Raw genomic sequence first — 19,581 nt, forward strand, 5'->3', positions numbered from 1 at the left:
CGGGCAGCAAGGTTGTCCAATCAGAAGATAAACGACTATTTCTTGCGACAGTAAGGCAGTTTCATCAATAGTGTTTTTATACGTGCTATGTCTTATGACATCCAATTCCTTAGCTTGCTTATATCAAATTATCCCCTACATCGAACTAATAGGTTTTTTTTGCGAGTTCGACATAACCGGGATTGACTGTGTACTGTACAACAATTTCGAATGGCTGCAGTCATGAGACGGACATTGCAAGCAACGTTCGTGATCAAAAGTAATACGGCGCTCCTCATAACTCAGCAGATAGAACAGGAATGGCTACAGCAGAAACAGTGAATTAGAGGTGACTGCCTTCAGCAAACACCTGAAAACCGCTACCTACAACAATGTACTGCATTACAAGTTCTGCATATTTGCAACTCTGGATGCCACTGCCTACATGCATTCCACGGCTGAACATGAAGCCTTTATTGTACATTTGGATTAAAAAGCCCCAAAGTTTCTTTAAGCTAAAAAAAGCTGTAATTTAGAAAATTAGATTTGATACTCCAGTTTTTTTTGCGTAACTTCTAAAATAATATGACCCAAATAGTACTTTTTGTTCACACACCTGGCATCAGAAGGCTGATAGTATTTATGGATTTCGAATCTTTGGGAAGTGTAGATTTTTATGTGGCCTGGCAGTTGTAATAGGAATGGGGAATATTCATTTTTCCCATAAAATATAGAATATTACTTTACTGTTTATCCACGTAGAAGTTTGAGGCATGGAAAACGTTGCAGTATTACGCAGTAACCAATGGTGAGGTTAGGCTGCTTTTTGGTCCGAAAATTACATTTCACCATTATTTTTGTAGCTACGTACTTTGCCCTCACCACTGCTTCGATGCAATCGACCGCCATACAAAATCACTTAGGTGACCAATAATAATTGAGAGGCTCTACCTTATTTTTCCCAACTGTACCCTGGCTGTGCTATTAACACACCCTTGCAGTTCAAACGTCGGGGTCGGGTCTGCTGTGCCAAACTGAAGAACATTGAGTGTGGTGACAGGTACAGAACGTTGCATACGTTAACTGGAGGCAATCTGCATGAGATGGATACAATAAAGTGCACATTTTAGGTGCATCTTGTTAACAGGGTGATGTCTTCATTGCACACGAATGAAAAAAACAATGTTTGACAATCAGTATAAGGCGTCCATTTATTATGCACACACGTTTCAGCACACTAGCACATGAGCAAATACTGTAGACACTAACACTGAGGTTCGTAACACAGACTAAGAAAGCATGGCGTACAGGAGACAGATATAGTAGTGAATGGGCAGGAGCTCACAGACCAAAACATATGGAACACCTTATTTCTACAGGTCCAGGAGCAATTTTGTGTGACAGCCACTCTATTTGCCTATGATAAAAGATGCGTACAGTTTCTCAGCAAAGTTCTTCGAGAGGTACCGTACCCATAGTGCCCCGAGTTTTCCTTGGTTGATGAAGGGCGAAGGTATATGTAGTAACCTTTTGCCATGTACGTAAAACAATGACTTTATTCCAGTGTTTAGATTGTAAGAATGCAATGCATGTGCTGGTGTGCAATCTGTCTGCAATCTTTTCATATGTGTGCAATTATCCATCGCAGATCCTGAAGTTGCTTTCAAGGCAATGTTTTTCTGACACACTCTGAACACGAAAATTTGCCACCATGTGATCTTGTTGAGTAATGACCGTTTCTGTGTGAAGCTTCTTTGACACTGGAGGCAAACAGCCTTCCATCACTGTGCACCCTTCTATTTAGCAAACGTCCTGGAAAACAATGAGTTTTTTACAAATGTTCTATACAACAAAAAGTTTTATGCATGCAACATCTCATTTACATATACCAACCCTTAACAAGAAAATCTTTTAGTATAGGCCAGAAATATGACATTTTGGTTGCATAACAATGCAAAAAAACACAACAAAGTTTCAGACATAAATTTCCGAAACAGAGTTTTTCAACCCAACAAAAATGTTTCATGACCAATCACCTGGGTTAAAATTTTTAGCAAGGCACGTCTGACCTGCAACCCATTAGGGCTCCTTGCTAGAGGGCAATCTTTCATGATTAACCAGGTATTGCTTTTGAGTAAAGCTCTTCTGATAGATGGCACACGAGTTTGGCCTCTCGCCAGAATGCGATCTTCCATGCTTAACAAGGTGGGGTTTTTGAGTAAACCATTGCTGACAGATGCTACACACATAGGGCTTCTGGCCAGAATGCAAGCTTTCATGAATGACCAGGTAACTCTTTCCACTAAAACTTCTCTGACAAATCGTAAACACATACAGCTTCTCTCCAGAGTGCAATCTTTCGTGCGCAACCAGGTTCCCTCTATCAGTAAAAGCTCTTTGGACAGATGCTGCACGCATATGGCCTCTCTCCAGAGTGCGATCGTTCATGCCTAACCAGGTTTGCTTTATGAGTAAAGTTCTGCTGACAGATGCTGCACACATATGGCCTCTCACCAGAGTGCAATCTTGCGTGGATAACCAGGTTGGCTTTTCGAATAAACCTCTGGTGGTAAATCCTACACACAAAGTGCCTTTAACCAGAGTGCAATCTTTTATGAGCAGTAAGGCCCCCATGAGTTGTAAAGCTCTTCTGACAGATGCTACACAGGTAGGGCCTCTCGCCAGAGTGCAGTCTTTCATGAGCAACCAGGGCAGCTCTACCGGTATAGCTTTTTTGACAGATGCTGCACACATATGGCCTCTCACCAGAGTGCGATCGTTCGTGCCTAACCAAGTTGGCTTTTTCAGTAAAGCTCTGCTGACAAACGCCACACACATACGGCCTCTCACCAGAGTGCAATCTTGCATGTTTTACCAAGTTGCCTTTATGAGTAAAGCTCTTCTGACAGATGCTACACACATACGGCCTCTCACCAGAGTGAAGTCGTTCGTGCCTAACCAGGGTTATTTTATGACTGAAGCTCTGTTGACAAATGCTACACATATACGGCCTCTCACAAGAGTGCACTCTTGCGTGGCTAACCAGGTGTTCTTTACGAATAAAGCGCTGGTGACAAATGTTACACACAAAGTGCTTCTCACCAGAGTGCAATCTTTTATGAACAGTAAGGCTGCCATTACATGTAAAGCTCTTCTGACAGATGCTACACAGGTAGGGCCTCTCACCAGAGTGCAGTCTTTTATGATAAACCAGGCCACTTCTATTAGTATAGGTTTTTTGACAGATGCTGCACACATACGGCCTCTCACTAGAGTGCGATCGTTTGTGCGTAACAAAGTTAGATTTGTCAGTAAAGCTCTTCTGACAGATGCTGCACAGATAGGGCCTCTCACCAGAGTGCAATCTTTCATGAGCAACCAAAATGCCTTTTTGAGTGAAGGTCTTTTGACAGGTAGTGCACAAATAAGGCCTCTCACCAGAGTGTATCCTTTCATGAGCAACCAGGTTGCTTTTTTGAGTGAAGCTCTTTTGACAGGTAGTGCACACATAAGGCCTCTCACCAGAGTGGATCCTTCCATGAGTAACGAGGCTATTTCTTTTAGTGAAGCTCTTCTGACAGATGCTGCAAGTGTAGGGACTCTCGCCGGTCTGCACTCTCATATGGTTATCCTGGCATTGTTTACCATGACAAGATTTCTTGCAAACAGTGCAAACGCCATGCATTTTACTGGAGCACACCTCCATGTATGTGCTCTGGTGCTTGCTTTCTTGATAGAACAGGCAGGATGATGTCTTCTCTTCAAACTGGATTGCCAGACTGTCATCAGAAAGTCACAAGTGGGCAAAATTGCACACAAGCCTAAGTAGAATTGCAATAAAATACAGTTGAACCCTTTTATAAGAGACGAGTACTGGGGAGCAGTTTCTGTCTCTTATACGAGATGGCTCTTATGAGCAGGGAACCATGTTCTCACTTACTAATCAGACCCTAGTTCAATGTGGGCACCGTATGACTAGAATAAGCTCAAAAGAATGGTACAGCATGTAGCGAAAGATTTATTCTAATTTATGTTTTGCTCCCAGAAATTATAAAACAGTTCTGAATCTTTGTTTGCTTCATGACTGTATTTACACTGTTTTTTACAACCGATTCTACAAGCTTTTTTCCCTTTCACTGTTTGTGGAAGATAAATCGTAGATGTTGAGTTCACAAGCCTGATGAGTAGCCAGAGCGCACCACTTCTTCCACTGTGTGCTCAGGCTATTCATTATGCTTGCAGGACACAACATCTGCGATGCTTCTTGATGGGAGCTACGCGAGTGGGAGAGCCCGCATGTGCGGTCGCGCTCCAAGGGATGGCAGTAAACTTCGACCACTTCTGTAAGTTGAATTTCCATTGGCAGGGCATCTCACCGTCATTTCATAGCTGTGTGTTTGCTGAAGTTATAATGAATAGCGACTGCAGGCGTCTGTCGTCCACCTGCGTTTCCACAATGGAAGCAACTGCACTTAGTGACTGGTGGCACTGCACCTGAAGTTAGTGTCTGTTACAAGCGAGATTACTGGTTAAAGTTCAAGGATGACTTGTCCCTTATAACCAACTGTCTCTACATCCGATGTTATAAAAGAGGTCAATTTAATGGGAAAGATAGGGCAGCCAGCCATGTGGGCGAATAGCATCTCTTATACCCATTTTTCTCTTACATCCATGTCTCTTATAACGAGGTTCAACTGTAATGCAAGAAACGTGAACAGTAAGCTGCTGGGCCTAACAAAGCAGTTGATCCACCTACAAATGCTCGGTGTTAGTGCAAACATACAGTACACAAAAGTGAAGGTCATAACTTTAGTGAACAGCTAGCAAACTGCGGGTAGGCTGTTGGGTTTGTAATTCTTAAGGTCCTTGGTGTCTCCCTTTTTTTTAATCGAATAATGTTGGCGTTTTTTCAGGCTATTGGCACTTTTTGTGTGTTTAATAGGCATTTAAAAATCGTGCAGCAGGCTTTTCCACTAGTATATCTCCTCCTCCCTTCAAAAGATCTACAGGTTATGCTGTCGTCACCTCCAGCTTTCGCTCTTCTCATGTCCTTGAGAGCCTTTCCTACTTCCTCTTTAGTAAAGAGAGAGACATTGCAAATTAGGCTTGTACTCTCAGTGGTTTCTCCAGATCTAATGTTGCTGGCATACAGTCTGGTGTAGAATCATTCTGCTACCTTTATTGTTACACAGCTGTAATGTTATTCAGCTCTTCTCTGAGTAAGTACATTCTGTCTGTCGATGTGAAGGCTCCTCTAAGTTGGTTTCCTACTTCCCCCTATTTGCAGCATTTCCTCTAGCACTGCCATTTTATACGCACGAATGTCATTTGTTTTACTTCTGTTAAAGGAGCCATGAAGAGAAAACACAAGTTTGGCTCATTCAAAAGATTGTGTCGTTAGAATCATACTGACACTACTTTTAATGTAAACTTCGCTCGAATAAGCTACATAATTAGGAAAAACGGGAATGGTCATGCGACCCACCAGCTCATTTCCCGCAACAGAACCTGTGATGTCACATGGGCTAAGCTCTGCGATTGGCGGAGGCTGGCAGAAGCAGACGCAAATTAGGTAGAGCTTACAAACTAGACGAACGAGCGATTTGCGCTTAAATTTAGGTCACATTCTTTACAAAGCAATAAGAATGATGGGACAAAAAATGGAAGTTACAAAAGCACACGTAAACATAGAAGTACTGATGCGTTCTGCTGTTCGTACTGCGCACAGCATGCTTTGGTTTAGCTGCACAGCACTACGGGGCTTGGGGTTGTCTCAGACGACACTGGCCGATTGACGCAAGCAACGGTGTCTTACGTGACCCCATTTGTCGAGCGAGCACTGTTTCAGGGAACGAATATTTTCTCCCAGAACAAAAACAAGCCAGGTTTAAATGCGGGCAAAAACAAACCAAACGCTTGCCACGGTATGGTGGCGCCATCTAGGTTACGGAACGTAAAGAAACGCGGGAACAAACCAACACCGCTGTACAGGGTGGAGACAACCTTTCAACGGTCCCGTGCCGCCGCAATTGGGCCAACGGGCTCAACGCGTTATTCTTTTCGTTTCCCACGAGACCTAGCAACGCGAAACAGACAATATGATTCAAACTTCTTCAGTAAACCGCGTTGCGGCGATAATTTTAGCGCGGTTTTGACACAATGACTTGCTTCGGCGGCGAGCGAGCAACCGAACATGGCGGCGCCAGCGTTACGTGTCTCTACCCTGTACGGCGGATGCGTGAATGAAGGTACTCTAGGCTGCAGAGCGGTCGGTTCCCGTGATGTCACTTGGGACCACGAAAACGCACGATTGAGCGGGAAAATCGAAATTTTAACCTAAATTGTTTAATTTCTCAGTGAATAAAGCACCGTTTGTATCCGGACAAGCGCTGGGGGCACTATAAACCACAAAATCTTCCGAATAAAACCAACTTGCATTTTCTCTTCATGGCTCCTTTAAAGAACCAGACAACCGATTTATGTCGCGTATATGTTCTCTAGCTCATATGAAAGCCAGCGTTTTATACAGCCCGGTAACCACAAGCAATTTCTAAACAAAGTTCGCGGAAATAATTTTAATTTGGCAGCAAACTTCCTGAAATCGAAAGTGTGGCGGTTCGTAGTGTCGAAACTTGATACTACAATATGTGTCCCTGTCACGTGACCTGCAAACCTACCAGCTACTGTAAATGCTGAAATGTTTATTTATGTATTGACAACCTTTTAACACAAGTATTTGTACAAGGTTAGATTGTATAGGTATTTCTAAACATTATTTTCAAAATTTTAAAGACATGCCCCCCACCTTCACTGGGTTGCTCTCAGTGTGGCTAACTGAGTCTCCATGCCCAAAATCAACGGCAGCATTCAGTAAACAGACTCAGTGAAGGAGCTTTGACAATTCTGCCTGAGTCAGGGGCGTTTGTTCTGCCAAAATATTTGATTTCGGTTTCCAAATATGCCAACGGCAGCTTAAAAAAAAAAACGTCGCGCCCGGGGAGAATCGATCTTCCCACCTCCACAACGTGAAGCGAGATTCTACCTATCGTCTATCCCAACAGATGGCGCATTCGTGCAAAATAGACCGTTGCATTAAAAAGACACACAAAGGAACAGGAAAGCCTGCGATTCAAACTTTTTTAGCTGGGGACAAGTTTTTTAATATTGTTCTTCATTTCACTTACAGACAAAAGTATGTTGCCAAGCTACTCTGTCATGGTTGCCAGCATTATTTTTGGGACACATACGGCTCTTAGATCGAAATATTTCGATTTAAAAAGTTCTAGGGCGTTATCAGCAAAACCGTTTCTCATCAAGGTGCTTTAAGTGATGCCCTATAATTTGGGATAGAGAATATATACTCGACAAAAATCGGTTGTCTATCCCTGTAATATATTTAGACAGCTCTGCTAACTCAATTTGGTCCACTGCACTTTTCATGTTCCTGTTCTTAGGTTCCGCAATTAGCTCCTTCATTATCTTGGTCAGTTTCCCCCTTTCTTTCCTACATGCTACTTCTCCCACAGCTGCTGATTCTGTGGTTGCTGTTATGTTGTTGTTTAGCTTGTCTACTCTATTTTCGTTCTCATTTAGAAGCGAAAATATGTTTTGGAGTTATTTAAACTCCTCCGTTTTGTCTCTCACTGCGTGTTGGGTTGGTTAGCTTTCACAAGTTTCTTTTTTTCTCTCGAGATTCAGGCTTACCTTGCACATAACCATCCCATGATTACTGCTTCGAACCTTACTCAGAACCTCTGTGTCCTGCACAATACCTGGACTGTCACTTAAGATGAAGTCAATAAAATGATAAGTCAGGCTCTGTACTGTGTGCATGTACAAGCAACAGCATTACAAGGATTGCGCCTTTCCTTACCTTGTGTTGCCAGGATGTGGGCGGCAGGAGCAGGCGTCAAGGCTAGCTTTTCCCACAGTGTCTGCGCTGGCTTGTGAAGCACGGTCTTTGTTAGGTACTAAGGCATGGGCATCGTTCCCCTGTGGCACTGAAAAAATAGAGTGACAGCATCTAAGAAAACCGGTGTTATGCCAACCCTTAGTGTACATCTGAGTACACCGTGCGTGTTTGCCAAGTCCAAGTGAAATTTGCGGATGCCTGGCGCATCTTGTGAGCCCTCAGGTAAGCTTCCATGGTGCAGCATTAGGTCCCGCACTTTATTACACTGACAAAGGCATAAACGCTACCCATAAGTGCCTGAACGGTCTAGAAAAATTTAGCAGGCTTGGTAAACTCAATAAATATGACATATGACACAACTCCTCATGCTACCTTTGAAATTGGTGAATTACACTAAAGAAACATGCTTGTTTCTATTGGGTGTGCATTTGACCTACCCAGCCTCTTTTGACCTTTACTACAAATACTTTTTAATAGGCCTTTGTGCAAGAACTATCCCAAGCAGCAGAAATTGCCAAGCCCAAGCATGACAAATTATCAGTGGCCAATGTGCCCGAGCTTGGCAATACCTCGGCCGCCTTTATTGGTTGGCGCTTCGGAAAGGTGACAATCCAACAATTGGCCAAGCTCTGGAAGGCCAATATTGGACAACGGTTGGCAAAGTACGTTGCCATGATAATGCCTATGGGTGGACCGCACGCCATTTTCATGCACATTTTTGGTCTTTTGGCCAGTCCTTATGACCATTGCCTATTTTACGAGTTGCCTCACGGCCTGATTTTCGCTTTATACATGCCATTATACGTGAAATAATTTGATGAGTGCGCACTGATTATTTAATGCGCACTCGTTAGATAACTTCCTGTACAATGGCATGTATAAAACAGAAATCGGACTGCGAGGCACAATAAACAAACTGCATCAACTTTCGAAGCAATTGTGCGACTTGCCAAAAACAATTGAGCAACACAACACACCGGGTCTCTCTGTGTAGTTTTTATTATGCACATCAAATTTACGAGGAACCTGGCTTAACAGTGGCAAGAATACGAACACCAACACGAAAGCAAACACAATAGTCAAGAAAAAAATTTAAAAAAAAGTGCTCCTCATGAAGCGCGAACCGATTATGCTTCGTTTAACTGCCACAGATTCCTACAAAACAGAAGCATTCAGGTAAATGAAAACAAGATCCTCCTTCTCGGTAATTCGCCAACCTGCCAAGATCACAATATGTTGTTCAGCAGCACTATTGTAGAATAGCCCAGCTTGGAAGGCTTGTCTCAGCTGCATCCGCCACTTGTCCATGGGAAACACCTTTACGTCGTAGCGCCTGTAATAAGTAAAAAAATAGCTCACTATAATGCTAAATGCACGCTGCTTACTAAATACAACACCTAGCACCAGCCTTAACACATGTACGTGTGAAAATATTCAGCCTAAACTTCTAGCTTGTTAACACTCGCTGTGGAACATGAAACATACTGCACTATTCATTTTTGAATACTGCGTTTTATGGTAGCAGTTACTTGGCTCGTTCTTGAGAAAACAGTCCGGAATTTCACCGAAAATGGGCTTCACTCTTATTGCCGTCGCGTTAGGTAATATTAAAAAAGTCCAATAGACAAAGCAATACGCCAGCGGTCCTGTGAAATTTTGTTGTGGCTAATGTAGCCGCATAAACAACTAATCACGACTGCAATGTCGTACTGTCAACGTTTTATTAGCGTAATTTCGTTTTCTAACCATGCAGGATCAGAGACAAGGCAATGCACTACACAATGGGTTCGGAATGCACGAACATTCAGGTTTTTTTTTTGCAAGACATCTATGCCAACTTGGGGGTAGAAGAGAAACATTGTGACCTTTGAATGCCTTATATTTTAAGGGGTAACCAAATAAAGCGACAATTAAAGCTACGCTACAAACCTAACAGATTGGGTATTAAACTGGTTATGGTGTTACTGTCGTAGTTGCTCACTTCTTCCTCATCAGGCGCGCCAGATGCGGACGGAATCGACGGAGAAGTCCAGCGGCAGTGTAATTACTTTGTCGCTCAACAATATCTTTACGTTGCTCAAGAAAATAATGAAATGAAAGCTTCACTTCTTGAGTTTAATGAAGCCAGCTTGTACATCCGCAACTTTTATACTGCACACGTCTTGCTTCAACGCATGCTGAACGTCGTGAACCTGCAGTGGGAGCACAGCCGCTTGTTCGGAAGCACAAAGCCAGAAAAAGGATAGATGGAACTGGCGCCACACAAATGGAAGCACATGTATGGGACCACTTAATTCTTCACAAGAACCAACAACGCTGAGCAGCACTCATGAGCGCCAGTTGTTATAATTGACAGCTGAAGTTTAGGTGGGAACGAGCGCGAGCTTTCCCGTATCGCACAAGGAAAAATGAAATGGTGACTTACACTTTCAGCGGCGGCCGCAGCAGGCAAACGATGTTATTCCACCAGTCAGGTATATTTCAAACACAGCCACCGACACCAAAACGCACCTCACTGGCAAGCACAGGCGTACTACGGCGGTTTCAATTCCACAAAACTGGTGACAAAAGAGACGTAGACGTCGGAGTGACGCGTCCGTCCCCCAGTACCGCCGCGGAGAAAAACAACACGCAAAGGCACAACGCTCAAATAGTCCGCCAGACACCATTGCGTTATCACACACAAATGACTCATTCCTACTGAACATGTAACACTATCGCTCACCCTCCTTTGAACGCGCTGCACTTTAGTTTAAGTACGCTTGGTTTCGTGCACGGTGCTGTGGATCTTTAGGTAACTACTTTTTGTTGCGTTGTGGCCTGTTCTTCATCGCGCTATAACCGTTATCATCCATCATGTTGGGACACGCAACACGCACGGCAAGCGCGAGGAAAAAATGCGCTTTTATCCGTCAGCTGAAGCTCGGCCTCTGATGGGCTTTCTGTTTGACGTTACTTCAGGTCGCCATGTGCTTGGCGCTCAATCAACCTTTCAGCCGAGTTACCGATGAACTGCTGGGGGAGAATGCCGAATGCCGATGCCGAGTTACCGATGCTGCTGGGGGAGAATGATTTGATGGCCTTGGGTAAGCAGTAACGTAGCTCAGTTGGTGGCATATCATTGGTCTTGGGTGAGAGACCGCCCCTTCAGAATGTGCAGCTCCTCACCATTGCTGCTGCCTGCTCACGGTAAATTTTTGGTTGCTGAGACGTGTGTGCAAGGTTTTAACTGTGAATGGGCTTCTCCCAACCAAATCAACCATGTCGCATAAGAGGAAAGCCCTTTCCTTCAAGGAGGAGCTGGAGATTCCGAATAAAGCCGACAGTGAATCGAAAAGGAAGCGCAGCAACGTGGCAAAAGAGCTTTCGCTGCCGCTGTCACGTTGTGCACCATTGTTGTAAAACGTGCAGCACTCCCGCGTGAATGTCAAGCAGGCCAAGACAGCCCAGCATGTCAAGTTTGAAGATGTCCTTTTGTGGTTTAAGGAAGTAATTGCGACTGGAGCGAACATTGACGCAAAAGTGCTCGTGAAGAAAGCAAATGACGTTGCCCTTTCGCTTAGAATTGAACGCTTTCAGACCTCTGGCAGGCGGGCTCACTGTGTCAAGCAGTGGCATGGTCCTGTATGCAAAACCATGTGCAATTTTTGGTCTATGTTGGAATTTCGGATGATACCAATATTTCTCACGGTCCCGCGAGATTCGTATCGAGGGTCCACTGTAACAGTTCAAGGAACCCTGCAGCACTCACCACCGACTATTCAGAATGGATTTTGAGACAGTCTGTAGTGCCAGAAATTTCCTCCAACAAGCATTATAAAAATCTGTTCAGTGTCACTGTAGCTACATGAGATGAAAATTGATGCATAACTGTTCCCTCTCAACACGATTGCAGACTATGCGGCGAATGCTGCGTGCTCCCTTCCCACAGGGGGGGGTCATGATATTTTCTTTAGCGGCCATCGATGTTGGCGGCCATCGACGATCACAGGCTGGACAGTTTTTTTTCTTTTTCTCGGCAACATGTAGTAGTCAATTTCTTGTGTGGTGCGAAAATAAGAAGGCACTTTTGCTTGATTGCTAGCAGGCAAGCATGCTAGTAGGGCGTTTTTGAAGGAATAAATGCTTCTTGGCAAGTGGTCTCATTGAAAGTAAATTATTAAGTTTGTCGCTCATACTCTGCACATACTTGAAAAAAAAAATGCCAAAGGTGTACATACACCTTGGGGCATAGAAGAGGTCATTGCACAGCACTGATGGCGACGAATTGTCACCGGAAACATGAGAAATAAACCGTGACATTGACCAGCAAGAGCCAAAAGGACAGCTGCTGCTGTAATTATGTAATTAAAACAGTGCATAATGATGGAAATGCTGAAACACAAGTTGCTGTTCTGGAATCTTTTGCAAAGATTTGCGAGCACACTGTTCACATGCACATTTAATATTTGGCTCAGGTATTCTTGACAGTTTAATTTAAATGTTGTGCAGGTTTATTGTCACTGCTCAAAGTATGCTGCAGGGTCCTTTTAAAGTGTCCCACGTTGCCAAGGCAACACCTGTGTGCACACTAAAACCTTGAGTTTATTTTCTATCCCAAATTGGAAAATCGGAATCTCCTTATGTTGGCAGATGCCGCAGATGAACAGCCGGACATGTTACTTTAGTTGAAAGGCATACACCGAAAAAAATACTGAATACCCAAAGTTCGTTACTTCTACCCTTTTTCAACCCAGGATCACGAGTCAGACCTATACTCGAGTCCAAGTGGCTTGAGCTAACTGCCTTTCTAAAAAAATGTTTTTAAATATTCGCTTTCCACTCAGCGGACACCCATAATGTTTAGGAAGGTTCTTATGTCAGCCAATGTGAAAGCACAGTATTTGTTTTTTGTTTTTTTGAAAACGAAACAAATTATTTATAGGTCATGGTGTCGTGTGGGAAAAGGCAGCATCTGCAGAGTATCAGGGAATCGACAAGCTATCCTGGTATGGAATTAGACACGCAAGTGTCTAACTCATGCGAATCGTGTGCAAAATGTAACCTGTGAACTGACCTTTGTGTAGAAATCATAAAAGCATCTGCAGACACGAGCTGACAATTCAGCTGCTTGGGAGGTGGAAAAAAAAAGTGGTTGTTTCCTCTTCCATATGAACCGGTAAAACAAGAAAGTGAAATGTGCATTCACAGGACCAGCTGAATGTTTACTGTGCATCGATATGAACTTGCAAGCCGCTATTTGTATTTCATCGGTATGACACCGTTAGACGCATCAACGTTAGACACTGGATTGCACGCGCCGGAGCATTGCGCAAATCCGACTGAAACCACAGCTGCTTGCAAACCGTCCTTGCGAACGAAAAGAAATGGGTTGTCAGCAAATCGTTTGGTGAACACACGGTTCGCTGCAGCAAAGGAGCAATAGAGCAGCGGACCGGCACGCCGCCGGCAACAGATCTTGGAGGCCATGCAGCACCATCTGAAAGGAAGACTATAAGGCGCGTTTGTCATCTCATTCGCGCGTTGTTTCGTAGCGCAGGGGAAGAGTGCCACGCACCTCTTGTTGCGGCCAGAGTCGTGGTATTGAAACCGGACGCCGCCGTGTCCATGGCACTTTTTCTGGCGACGTCACTTCCGTGACGGATATCACGTCACCAAAATCTTTGTGTAGCCGGGCATAAAACACTTTTGTGTTAAAAAGCAAATGAACGCGGGCTCGATTGCCGGACGCGCGGCCGCTTTTTAGATGGAGGCGGAAAGCAAAAATGCCCGTGTACGAGATTTCGGCGCACCTGATTGATCCCCAGGTGTTCAAAATTAATTCGGAGCCCTCCACTATGGTGCGCCTCATCGCCTGCATTGCGACGGCACGTTAGACCCTACAATCAATCAAATAAATAAAAAAAGCAATAAGTGGACGTGATAGTGGCTTTTGCCTACTTAGTTTTTAGGTCTTCCAAGAGTAAAATGAGTCACTGACCAAGTCAAAAATAAGGATTGACATTTCGTAACCCATGAACAAGACTGCTGTGTACAAGGGCCCTGTTTGGGTTATAAGAAGTCACACAGGTTGTTTTTTTACTTGGTCAGCTACTGTGATTTTACACGTCAAATATCAAACATTCTCTAGAGTCCTGAGTCTGATCAGAAGTGTCTACAGGATAACTGAAAGGACAGGACAGAAAAAGCAACAATGGGACGGAAGTAACCGAGTATAGTGCAAGTTATTCACTCAAGACACTTCTGTACAGTCTTTTTCAAGCTGTTAGTGCTTGCAAAAATGTTTGAGGGCCACAGAGAATTTGGAGAACAAGGTCAAATAAAGTGCAGCTGAAATATTTTATGCCAGTAAGAAAAAAGTGATTTCCTCACTTTCTGGCACAAGTCCCTTGCTGGCATAAGCTCCCTTGCTGAAATTTCAGTGTATCAATTTTTGGCATTGCCAAGAAAATTTTCACAGACTGCCTTTTACACAACCTTAAGGTGCACTTCCTAAGGTATGCTTTCTAGGCATATTGCATGCTTTAGTATATGATTCCAAAAGACATCCAGAACAAACCGTTTTTTTTATATCTTGATAACTCACTGCTACCTTTCACCCAGACTGCTCATTCTCGTATAAGGCCTCAGCAAATCTGAACTGATCGTCAGTGCAAGTAAAGGGACACTAAAGACAGAGTAACTTTTTGATTCAACTGAAAGATCACACATTCCTCAGCCCTCTCAGCTTCTGTTCGACAGCGAACGATACCTTGTTTGCTGAGAAAGAAATACTTAGAGGTGGCATTTCGTTCTACTGTTTCCTTTTCATTTTCTCATGATGTTTCAAAGCAAGTCACAAAACAGCCAGAGCAAGTCGACCCCAGTATTACTCTATCATCACCTTTTTTCAGAAAAACTGTCCTCATTGGCTTTAAATTTCCTTGCAATCAACTCAAACGAGTGTATTCGATGCCATCTTGGTGTGGCAGTGTACAGATAAATCGGTCACCAAGCGCCCGCTCTTTATTGGTAAGGAAGGATGACGTCGACCAAGTTTTGCAAGTATCGTGCAGCTTTCCCGCTCATGGCAGTCCTTTCAACAGTGATTACTTTGTATTCATAAAGCGAAATGTAGTTTTTTCGCGCACCTAATATTGGGGCTGGAAACATGCTTTGTGCACAGTTTCAAGTCTTGCACGTTGCGCAATTAAGTTCCGGGGCCATGGAAATCATCCCTTAGAAACGCATGGGCAGTAAGATTTGACAGCGAATTACAAAAAAAATAATCTGAATCCTGGAAAGTTCTTGTAGTGCTTTCATCTTCACGTTGACTTTTTGCTTTATGCCAAATATCACTTTCCTGAAGTGGTTTTACTAGGTTCTTGAGACGTCGGAATTTTGAGCGAGAAAGCTGGATATGTGCCAAGGACATCGTGGCCCCTGGGAGGAGGTGTTGAAAATACATTTGCAGCTGATCCAACAAATTTACGACTGTCTCATTTCTGCCGAACGTGCTAGTAATACCTGCTTCTGCCGCTGGCTGTTTCATTATACATACGCCAGTGGCCAGTAGGAGTAGTACGCTCTTGCGTTTACCCGCGTGCATGCATCGTTTCACTGTGCTGGCATGCAAAGCAGGACATTTCAGATAAATTGAAATGAACATAGCCTACCGCGGGGGCTGGGGCATTGTATTTTATGGTGTATGTTTGATGTGGTATGGGGCCCTTCAAAAGTGTGCAAACATCAAAAGTTCCCGCATACATTTATTTTCCATTTGCACGTCTGCTGCCTACACGTTTGTTTCAGAAAAATGCTTAGGAGGCCTCTACCAATACTGTTTCCCCGTGCATTAGCCGTTTGTGATGTCACAAAGTGTAGCACGGATAAGTGGATGGGGCGTTGACAGCTGTGTTTATGCCTTTGCAATTTTCTGCGATAAATAAATTGTGCCGCCGCGAGTAGCATATTCATATTCGCAAGGCTCTAATGTTCGGACGAAGGCAAATTTGCTTTTACAGTTCAGGGTGGCTTTAAAGGGACCCATAGAAGCCTTTTGTAAAAGTTATAAAAGGCCTGTATTGTCACGTAGCCCCAATATAGCGATGCAATGCCGTTGGAATTATTCATCTACATTCAGTATTAGCTGCGCAAGAAGCAATTAAATGCACCTCTCCCTCCTAGCCGATCCATTCCTCCTCCCTCTCTGCTTCTTTCAAAGCAGCTGGAAACACTGGTAATAGCCACGTGACATCGCGACGCTCGACTTGCGTTCTGCGCTAGCTACATTCCTGCGCCGAGGCCGCGCCAATCGCTGCGGACCCGCCTTTGCACAGTCTGCAATCGTCTGTATCATTCAATTGATGGATCCAGACCTCAAACAGCGTCTCCTCGCAATGAGCGCGGATATGCGCTGTGACACCCCGCCTCTGAAAATTGACCAGGAGCCTAACGGCAGCAGCAACTCGTCACCTTACCCAGGATGCCCGCAAGCATCCCCCGACGCAGAGGGTGCGTCATTAGAGTTATAGCGGAACGAAAAACGGTTTGGTACGGTACGCGGCACCCGTTACCGGATTGTACCCGAAAGGCTTGTTTTAAGAGTTATAGCAGACCGTAACTACCGGACATTCTACCGTGACTGGGAGCGACTTGGGTTTTAGGCCATTTGGCAATTCTTCGTGAGTCTGTGGCGTTTCCTGTGCTGAAATATTAGTTTTCATTTCTCAAAAGTGCTAAAGGCAGTATTAAAACTGAACAAACAGATTCAGATTCAAACTGAAGCGGGCATTTTACTTCTATGCCATCTCAACAGGTGGTGCCAGCTGGTCAAGCTGGGGTCTCAGTACGTACGGCTGGCTGCTTCTAGAGTCCCACACACTGATACCGCCTGTTCGTCACTCGCCGATTAGTAGACGGGCCCCATGTTGCTGTTAATACTACTTATGTAGCCGGATCGCCTTTATTTAACTAAAAGAAGCTATCGTACATGCATCACTCGACGACACAAGCCACAGCAGTTGGGTCGGGACCATGTTTCGCTTGCTGCTTGAGCTGTCAGAATCGCGCGGATTTCACTTGTTGCAACCTCATTTTTCTTAAATGATCTCATATTTTCAATCCGTTCGACTAGGCGTGAGCCAAGCATACTTCTACCTCTTCCAAAGCGGCAGTCTGATTTGGAACGACGGACAGGCTACGTCTCGGTACCGTCCGCCCAAGTCGATCCAGTTTACGGTAGGGTTGTGCGAATGCGCGATGGTATCCAGACGGCAGATGTTACCGTACCGGAAACGTTTTTCCGATCTGCTATAACTCTGTATTTTGACATCACTCCAGTCGCTCGCTTTGCAGCCAACGACGTGGCATGGATAACTCATCTTTATCCAGATCCAGGGGACGCGGAGCGTTCGTATCGGAACTTCGCTGCAGAAATCCGGCACTCTACGCCACGGCCGGGCTAGAGCGGTGCTGTGCATGCGCGCTGCCGCTCCAGCCTGGCCGTGTCTACGCCTACACGGGATCGCGCAGGAAGCAGGAAGAGCAGCTGGAGGCCAATGGCAGTGACGTTGCCGGCGGCCGACCTCGTTGGCGATTGGGCGAATAAGGGGGCGCCTCGCCGTTGCGTCAGCCGCGATCTCCGTTGCGTCAGCAGCGATCGGCTGAGAAGGGCTATCTCAAAAATTGTTTACAAATTATCCGTACAACGTATGGGGCTCATACTTGGCTCAAAAAATTGGCCACGTATCTGCTCGTTTCATAGCAAATGTCATCAAAAGACGATAGTCTGTAGACATTTGCCAAGGAAATGCCCCCTTTTGCTTTCCCCCTCACCTCTCATGCTGTTCCTGTACCGTCGCACTCATCCCAAGGTAAACACACCAAGGGTTTGCTCAAGGCAATTTGAATTTACCGCGTTCCACTGCTACAGGCTGGGTTCCTCGATGCCAGCACTGCAGTACTGCAGTGACGTGCGTGAATCGAGGCAGCTGATTTCAACGTTTATAGAACAGTGTGGCCGTGCTCCACGTGCATTCTAAGCAGAATGTGGAGTGGAACAACCGATTTAGCCCTGGCCAATCCCCCATTGTGGGCGCCTGCCAAGATCTTTGAGTACATCATCATCATCATCTTTCGTTGCTGTTGTCGCGTGATTTTTCATATTCTGCAGTAGATGTAGAACATCATTTGCTATCGAAAAACCAAGCATCCATGAATTTTTTAATAAAGGAACGAACACTGTAATTATCCCTTGCGTACTGATTTCCTGTCTTATATTAGTGTAATGTTTTGTTCTTGTTCAACAAAGTTTACAAGTATGAACGTATAAACTGGGCTTAGACGTTTACCTTGGGCTGTGAGCATATAAGACTATTGCGCAATATCTACTTTGCTTTGGCTGGGAGGCTGAATCGAGTCACAGACAGACAGACCAAAATTTCTGGACTTAAGTAGCCAAAGAAAGACTATCATCTTTAAAATCCCCCGTTATGTGTTCTACCACCTGAATGCATTTGATTGCCACCTTCACAAAGCTTTTCTGGGTACCTTAGGATGCGTATAACCATACTGGCACTCGTTGCTCGAAACAATGACTTGCATACATTGCATGACCGAAGCATTTTTTAGTTTCAAGACAGTTTGTTGAGGTCATAATTTCAAGAAATCTGCTGTTTAGCCTGGTCGACTTAACAGTGTGTCATCATAGCAGACATCACCAAGTCAACAAGCAGAGTAGTGCAGAATAAGCAGTGCATTGAAAGCTACTTTTTTTATCACAGTACACATGTAAACTAAACGAAAAAAAAATTCAGGGCGCAGAAGAGTCATAACTTGGAAATATGCCACGAAAAACAAAAAAGGCCAAAATTTCTGCTCTTTGTCAACAAAAACAGCACATGTACTTGTATCTATCTCTTTGTTCCGTCTGACTGACCGTTTTCATCTCATAGTCAGAACACGGCCTCGACATCCTAGACTACGAACTAGAAAGGTGGTTAAATGATTTCCCACTCACATCAATGTCTCTTTTTAAATTCCCCACGTAGATGAATTCTTATGGTTTAAAACAACACCATGAGCATACTGGAATAAGATTGCACAAAATGTTATTGACAAGGTATGTGCCAATGAAATTTGTAATTATGCTGTCACCTACTTGAATGTATAAATGGAGAAAGGATTTCGTAATCTCACCGAGAAATTCCTCTTCCGTTTGGGAGCTTGTGCTGACGTGGAACACAAGGGCGCACTGTGTACCTGAAAAATATTTAATAGTAAATACATACAGAATAGCCGTTTCACAGAAAAAATTTGAAGGTTCATTGGTGTAACGACAAATGCCTAAGAATCTCATCCCCGTGCAGAAACCTGAGGCTGACCCAATGCGCGCACCTTGCTCTGGCCTGCACAACTCAAGAAGACTTTTGCACATACTTTATACACTGTGCGAACTATGCCTAATACTCTGTTTCAGTGGTCACGTTTGTCTGCACTGAAGTGGCATTGCCCACCTGTCGCTTCTTTTGTTGCAGCAGTAAAACATTAAAATCGCATGCTACGATTGAGTCTTATAGAAGAGAGCACACAGGACTAGTGCTGGAGTCCAGTGCTCAGTCCAGGAGGTCCACCGCTAGACCCCATGTGCTCTATTTTTGAGGTCTCCTCCATAACACCGCTTCGATTTCTTTCACTGCTCCAGCAGCCAA

The 19,581-nt window shown here is 44.3% G+C and overlaps 2 protein-coding genes across 6 annotated transcripts in view; one reads left to right on the top strand and one right to left on the bottom strand.

The window, feature by feature from the left end:
- The window catches only part of LOC144172799 (uncharacterized), a 168,381-nt gene that overhangs the window by 105,939 nt on the left and 42,861 nt on the right, over positions 1–19,581 (top strand). The window lies entirely within an intron of this gene.
- LOC144172800 (uncharacterized) overlaps positions 917–19,581 on the bottom strand; it is a 33,940-nt gene continuing 15,275 nt past the window's right edge. For 3 of the 5 annotated variants that reach the window (XM_077701415.1, XM_077701414.1, XM_077701416.1), the window contains 3 exons: positions 19,070–19,132; positions 7,853–7,979; positions 2,352–3,758 (listed from right to left, as the gene is read on the bottom strand). In XM_077701415.1, coding sequence (XP_077557541.1) covers positions 2,573–3,758; positions 7,853–7,979; positions 19,070–19,132 — 1,376 coding nt within the window. In that variant the 3' untranslated portion in view covers positions 2,352–2,572. Of the gene's footprint in view, positions 1,074–2,351; positions 3,759–7,852; positions 7,980–8,026; positions 9,225–19,069; positions 19,133–19,581 lie in introns of those variants that run through there. The other 2 variants (XM_077701417.1, XM_077701418.1) reach the window with 2 other exon arrangements.

Source organism: Haemaphysalis longicornis, unplaced genomic scaffold, assembly GCF_048455015.1.
Source record: "Haemaphysalis longicornis isolate Haplotype H1 unplaced genomic scaffold, Haemaphysalis longicornis Haplotype H1 scaffold_26, whole genome shotgun sequence".
NCBI classification, from domain to species: domain Eukaryota; kingdom Metazoa; phylum Arthropoda; class Arachnida; order Ixodida; family Ixodidae; genus Haemaphysalis; species Haemaphysalis longicornis.